This window comes from Nicotiana tabacum, chromosome 2 (genome assembly GCF_000715075.1).
Source record: "Nicotiana tabacum cultivar K326 chromosome 2, ASM71507v2, whole genome shotgun sequence".
NCBI classification, from domain to species: domain Eukaryota; kingdom Viridiplantae; phylum Streptophyta; class Magnoliopsida; order Solanales; family Solanaceae; genus Nicotiana; species Nicotiana tabacum.
In genome coordinates, this window is record NC_134081.1 from 29,961,697 (window position 1) to 29,969,264 (window position 7,568).

The 7,568-nt window shown below is 35.8% G+C and overlaps 1 protein-coding gene across 1 annotated transcript; it reads left to right on the forward strand.

Annotated features, from left to right (window-relative positions):
• The first annotated feature begins 211 nt into the window (after positions 1–211).
• Positions 212–5,869, forward strand: LOC107789888 (dnaJ protein ERDJ3A). Its single transcript, XM_016611764.2, has 7 exons — positions 212–407; positions 1,706–1,761; positions 3,207–3,280; positions 3,650–4,170; positions 4,247–4,588; positions 4,717–5,067; positions 5,183–5,869. The coding sequence occupies exons 1-7, from the start codon at positions 318–320 to the stop codon at positions 5,468–5,470; spliced, it is 1,722 nt and encodes a 573-aa protein (XP_016467250.1). The 5' UTR covers positions 212–317; the 3' UTR covers positions 5,471–5,869.
• The last annotated feature ends 1,699 nt before the right edge of the window (positions 5,870–7,568 follow it).

Consider the following 7,568-nt stretch of genomic DNA (forward strand, 5'->3'; position numbering starts at 1 on the left):
CCCACAAATTTAATTTCAGAATATTAAATAAATTCAACTTATTCGCCCCACTCAAGCTAAAACAAAATAAGTTATAAACTACTTATGACAACAAATCAAAGAAATCTAAAATCCTATTGGCCAAAAGTCGTGGAGCCCCGTAATAAGTGCCACGTCATCTAAACAGCCGAATGATCTGGAACTTTCTCCTACCCAGCGAAATCTATTAAAACCAACTTCTCTTCTCTTCTCTATCTCATGTATCTCAATTGACTACTGATATTTGCTTAGGATTTCTGAACAAACAATTCGACCCGACAGATTATTTGGACCCGAATATGAAAACCCGACGAATTTCAATAGCCATTGTTCTATGCGCATCGCTCTTTGTTCTCAACATTGAATCCAAAACGCTTGATCCTTATAAGGTATGTTCCCATCACCTTGTTCTTTTCTTTTGTGGATAAATTTATGTACTATTATCGTATGGCATGAATTAGGCCCGAATTTAGTGGAATTGATATAGAGGGTTTTGTGAGATTTGCACAAATAGGATCATTTCAGGCTATTAACTTTTGTCCCCACTTAAGTAAGTTTCCCACCCCCGGGGGGGGGGGGGGGGGTTGACGGGGGCATATCCGCATAAATTGCACCAGAGTTATGCCGGGCGGGACATAACTTGTTCAAGGTGATGAGTTATGACTGCTGGGCATAACTTTGGATGCCCCGCCCCGGCAAAAATTATGCCCTTTTGGCAAATTTTTTAAAAGTGGTAACGAAAATTAAACACCAGCCCTCAGAATAACCTACTTTTGCAAAATTTGGAGGATTTTTAGCTAATTGATCGAACATCCAGTGTAGGATTGAGGGTTAGTTAGATTAATTGAACATTAATAAATTTTAGCTGTTGAATGGTTCTCCTTGTTGCTGGAGCTTGAAAATTCATGTTCTTTTTTTTTTTTGTTGCTTTTGAGACTGTTGGATTTTGAGGTCGCTGTAATTGGAGGTACTGCTGTTTTTTCATTAGTTCTAAACTATGGTGATTAAGTTTTCTTGGTGATTCTAAAAATTATTTTTATTTTTTTTCTGTTGGTTTTATCTGGGTTTTATTAGAATTACTCTTTGACTATTTTGTCTGTATTGGATAATGTCTAATTAAGAAATTGTATTCTGAAACCTAGGAAATAGAGTAAACGGAAAATTTTCCTTTTAAGGAGAGGGGAGGAGTGTATTATTGACTGATTTTGGAATTATACTAGTCTCTTTATTTTTCAAATTTTACTGATTAATAAAAACTTTAAATAAGAAAGAAAAAGGAGATAGATCAGTTATGCTGAGATTCATGATGGATTGGCTTTTCATTGTTAACTCAGATTTTGTAACCCCCTATTGCCTATAAAACACACAGATGTATAAGTGGCACAAGGACAATCAAATGCAAAAAGGAACCACATTACCAAACAGACGCCGTAAAAAGTTGGGCAATGTCACACGTACTTGAATCTGAAATAATCACTAAGTTGGTGCTCTCAAAATTGACATTGAATGCAAAAGGGTTGCTCCCCTCATGGTTATTGGGATTAAGTGAATATAGCCGAAATATTAGGCACTGCTAAGGATTTATTTACTTGGCGGTTCTTAATGCTAGAATAGTTTCATACTCCACGTATCCTTTTCGCAGTGATTACTTCATCTTCCATTTACTGAGAGGTTTGAATTTTTTCAGGTGCTCGGAGTTGATAAAAATGCAAGTCAGCGTGAGATCCAGAAAGCTTTTCACAAGTATGCTATATACAGGCTCGCCTTTTTTCTATCATTAATCTATCTTTGTTCTCTGCTTTTGCTGTTCTATTTTTAACTTGCTTCAGCATCCAGCGATCAACTTTCTCTTGGCCAAACTTTGTCATAACCGTATAAACTGTCATCCCGATGCCATGATTGATGTATCATGATAGGAATTAGCTTCCCTTGAGGATTTGTAGTGGTAATGAATATTTTCCAAGTACTTTTATTTGTGATTCGAACATTCACGTGTCTTAGAGTACTTTTACTTGGCCTTCAATTATAGTCATGTCTTACATGCTTTTGGGCTGAAACCTCACTTCTAACAAATGACCCCCCAAAAGAGTGCAGAATATCTCTAAATTACTGGGCTCTGAATGACAATAGAAAAGCAGGACTCTTCACAGCTTTAAGTTTACAGCCTTTCTAGAGATCCAGAATCTTCGGCCTGCAATTACTGGATGTTTTCATCATTAAGCTAAGAACTTTGATTGGAAATTGGAAACCGGTTATGTACTTGAGTTCAGGGCTGTCAAAGACAGAAAGTATAGAGAAGTACCACGGTCTGTTTGGCTTTAAATGGAAGCACAATTGAAATGAAAGGAAACCAAAAATATGGATGTAATTTAAGGAAAAACAATATGAAGACAAATATTTATTTAAATATAAGAATCGAAGTAACTAACTAAACGAAGTATATAGAGTGAAAAATCATGATTTCAAATTTAGCACCATTTTAAATTTCTGATTTAGATTTAAAGATTTAGTTTTAAGTTTGCATTAACTAGTTTTATTAGTGGTAAATCTTCAATTTATTATTCATTATTATGCTGTTAGTGATTAATGTATCGCTTTGCCAACTATATTTTTTTTTAAAGTGCTAGCCTCTTAAAGCAGAGGCTATAGAAATAAGGCTTATCCTTAGTTACTTGGTGCCTGCTCTAATCTGCCGAGTGAGCGAAGTGGAAGGCCACCTGAGCTTCACCTAGCTTTGTGGGTTAAGTGTACCTCAAACTAGCCTTTAATGGCATTGGTTGAGCATAGCTTGTTTTGCCCATGAAAACAAATTACCCTATATTGATTAATCTGATCTGAATGGTTTAACTACTTATTCTTGTCATTATCTTGGGATGGGACTATAAAATTTGAAAAGTATAGGCACATTTTGACAATTTTTCCATTGCCTCTTGACTATCAGCATACCGTAGATTACTGGTATTTTCTTTAGATTAGAATCCTGCAATATGAAATATGCAAGTATGCTCCTGGTTGATTAGATTCTATGGTTTTCAAGGTTAAACTTTGTCTGAAGTATCATACTTTTTCGAAAATCTGCTTGTCTTTATTTTGCTGATTTTTCACTTGTGGGTCTTCTCTGCTTTAGTTTTCTGGCAATGTAATTTTCTGTCCTTCTAATCTTCTCCTTTATCTCCCTCCCTTTTCAGGCTCTCACTCCAATACCATCCAGACAAGAACAAAAATAAGGGTGCACAAGAGAAATTTGCTGAGATTAATAACGGTATAGCAGCTTCTGATATCTATCTTCTTTTTCAGCACTCTCTGCCAATTAAAAGGGGGAGGGAAAGAAAGAATGAAAGAAATTATAGTTGACAAAATTAAAAGGATCACTTTGTTATTTTCTTTAAGTTCTTGCTAAATTTATCACTATAATCTTGAGATCCCAAGATGGCATTGTTTACTTTTCTTTTCGAAAGGTGCTTGGTAGGTTTTGATTTTAAATGCTGTCTTGATTAAAGGTTAAAAACAATTATAAATGAGCTCTCTTGATATGTGCAACTAGTTATAGTATGCACTTTCTCTGGGTGTTTGCTTGTATTGCTGATCAATGTTATTAACTAGCTGTATAATATGTCTTATCAATTTTCAGCTTATGACATTCTGTCTGATGAGGAGAAGAGGAAGAACTATGACCTATACGGAGATGAGAAAGGAGCTCCTGGATTTGACGCTGGCGGTGCTGGAGATCATGGTGGATATACATACTTCACAAGTGGTGGACCAGGACAAAGTGGGTTTAACTTCCGTCCAGGTGGTATGGGTGGACAAGGAGGTGCAAGGTCATTCTCTTTTTCCTTTGGTGGTCCTGGCAGCCAAAGCTCTTTCGGATTTGGTTTAGATGATATATTTTCCAACATGTTTGGGGGTGATATGGGAAGTGGGAATCAATTTGGGGGTTTTGGTGGCTTTGGTGGTTCGGGCAGGTCTCAGTCTAGAACCAGGAACTCTGCTAAGAGCATCCCCTCCATAAACTCGCAGATGTATAAGAAAGAAATATCTGATAAGGGAATGACTTGGCTGTTACTATCTCATACATCTACGTCAAGAGGTATCCAACATTATGAATCTGTTATTGGAGAAGTCGCAAGCTCACTGAAAGGGGCGATGAAGGTATGTGTTCTTTTGCTTTTATCATAATCCTTTTAGACATTACTGTATTTCCACTGATGTGTTTTTACTGTGACAGGTGGGAAGTCTTAACTGTGAAACTGATGCATCCTTTTGCAAGGGCCTTGGCATATATCCCCGCAATGCACCAAGATTGTTTGTGTATTCATTAAAATCAAGTGGAAATGGTGCTTTGGTGGAGTACAGTGATGATTTAGATGTGAAGAGGGTGAAAAGTTTTTGCCAAGAACATCTTCCTGGATTCTCGAAGCGAATAGACTTGGACCACTTTGATTTTGGTTCTCAGAGTATAGGAGGTTTACCTAAAGTGATGCTTCTCTCTACAAAGAAGGACACTCCGGTTATTTGGCGTGCTCTTAGTGGCTTGTATCGGGATCGTTTTGTCTTCTATGATGCACAGGTAGCGCCCCTTAATTTGTTAAAAGCTCTGATTAAACTTCTCGATATAAATAGTCAGAAAAATTGTAACTTAAATTTGGGATATGCACTTTTTTTTCCTTTCACTAATGCTTGTGTCTTGTTGAATAGGTTCGTGATGGTTCTGATCCTGCTGTCCAAAAGCTGGGAGTTAATGCTCTTCCTGCCATTGTTGGCTGGCTATCCAATGGGGAAAAGCATATAATTGAAACAGGAATTTCTGTAAAAGATATAAAGTCTGCTATTCAAGATCTAAGTGGTTTACTGGATACTTTTGAAAAGAAAAACAAGAAGGCAGCTTCACAGAGTAAAAGAGAGCAGAGTGAACCAGAGGCTAAACAAGTACCACTAATTACAGGTTCTAATTTCAATGAAATTTGCGGGGAGAAAACTCCTGTGTGTGTGATTGGTGTTTTCAGGTCATCTAAAACAAGGGAGAAGCTAGAAAAAGTTCTATTATCGGTAGGTCATCAAGTGTATGGACTAGTTCAGTGATATATGATTCATATTTTCTCTGTTCTCTGGTACATAATAAAACTGATTTAGCTGTTCTGTGACCCCATGTTGCTGTTTTCAGGTTTCTCAAAAATCATTATTAAGGCGACAGCATGTAGCCTCAGGCTCAAGGGATTCAGTTACCTATGCTCTTCTGGATGGAGCAAAGCAGCAGTCTTTCTTGAATGCGTTTGATAGATCAGGATATAAATCATCAGACAAGCTCTTGCTCGCCTACAAGCCGCGAAAGGGTAAGTTTGCAGTTTTTGAGGGGGAAGTTACTACTGAAGAAGCAGAGAGTTTCATTAGCTCCGTTCTCAGTGGGGATGTACAATTTTCCAACACGAGACAGAAACCTATAGCAAAGTAGAAAATAGCAACTAACTTTAGTGTCAATAAAAAATACTGAGATCTGGAGCACATGTACAGCCAGTGCTTTGAGATAGCTCCTTTATTTTGGTTCTTTAAGCCCTTTTATCATGGGATGGTCTCTGCTGGGAAGAAGATTTTGCAGCAAGCTGATTAATCGTTGCGGGAGTGTGGTTCGTTTTCTTTTGATAAAAATGCACAGATAGCAGCATACAACTTACAGGGTGGCTTGTATGTTTTAGTACCATTTTTTTCATAGTCTAATTTCTTAATTTCTCATGTATAATCTTATATCAGACTAGTTAGACTTGTTACCTTGTCAAGGGATAAACTATCAATCATTTTCTGATTGTGTGTACATCAGGAGTAAAACATGTTTATACAGGTTTTTTAGACTTAACTCAAGAATCCATGAGAAAGATGACAGTTGAGGACGAAGGTCAGTGCCTAAAAAATCCTTACGGGTCTGTTTGGTAGGATGCATTAGAGAAAATAATGCATGCATTAGTTTTTGGTATTACTAATTCTTTGTTTGGTATAATTTTTCAACTTACGTAATAACTAATACAAGTATTAGTTATATAACTTATTTGGTATTATCCTATGCATAACATACTCCGCAAACTATAGTATTAGCAGTACCAAGGCTATTAATGCATGCATTAGCATGGTTAAAGACAAAATTGTCCTTGAAGTCCCTTAAAACAAAAGAATATGGGGGGTTTTTCTATAAACAACTATTTTTTTTTAAAATTATACATTGCATTTTAATTTTTAATACACCGTACCAAAACAGTAGATAAGAAATAATTTCTACATAACTAATGCTTGTATTATTAATTCATTCGTTACTAATCTCTACATTACTGATATACTTTATTCAACACTATTCTTATACACCCTACCAATCGACCACTTAATGTTTAACTTTATGCACTATGCCGTACAAAAGTGAAAATGATCGTCCTCATTGATCAGTTTTAATTTGAATAGATCTTTTTATATTTTATTTACCCGTGTTCTCCATTTTTCCAAACCATTTTCCTGTCTAAAAAGTCATATGACAAAACAGCGTCTGTTTTCAAAGGAGAAAGAAACTTGAAAACTTCTTAAAGCAAAGGTCTCCTTTCCACTTTTTGTACCTCCAATGAATTTCAATATAATGTGTACAGAATTAATGTTGTAGTAGCACTCGATATTCTGATAGCAATCAATTTCTTAGATTAGTCGCAAAAAATATCCAGAATTTCACTTATTTCTTAACCATAGTGCACACATCATCATTTTTACGTGTAAGTTGTAACTATGTATAGACTTTTCTAACATAAGTCCAAATCATTACTAGATACTGGCTGAACACATACAGAGATACTTAAAATTGACATAATTTTTCATTTAGACATCTAAACTTAAGGGTGTTCCTATCGAGCACTTATACTACCCGAAATGTGTTCTAATTAGGCACTTCTCGCTGAATTGGCACATAGAGTGAGTTTCACCCAGGGGCGGCTTGTCTATAAAGCGGGTAAAGCAATTGCTTTAGGCCCCACATTTATGGGCCTCCCATTTTTTGGTTATATCTATATTATATTTATAAATTAAAAAAAATATAAAATGAAACGGAAAGTTTGAACACAAATTTGAGATAGTGGACCACAAGTCCACAACTTTCTCAAACAAAACTTTGTTGAGCAAAGTGAACACAAGCAGACAACGTGTGCACTGTACACTAATAGCTATGCCATTATATTATATGTTATACTTTGTTCTTACTCACAAAACTTTGTTGAGCAAAGTGAAGACAAGTAGACAATGTGTGCATTGTGCACTAATAGCTATGCCACTATATTATATTTTATACTTTGTTTTTACTCCATTTTTCAACGGTTCATTAATCACACTCCATTCTTCATTCTTCATTCTTCAATAGCCAAAGATCAAAGCTTTATTTTGAATCTTCAGACTTCAGAGTTCAGTGTATTGATTCAAGAAATAGCGGAGTGTTTTGTTTGTTCTATTTTCATGATTCAAGTCTTACAAGTTACAACAAGCATACTCGAACAGAAAATTTAATTTCATATCAAGCTATCCGTTTTTAA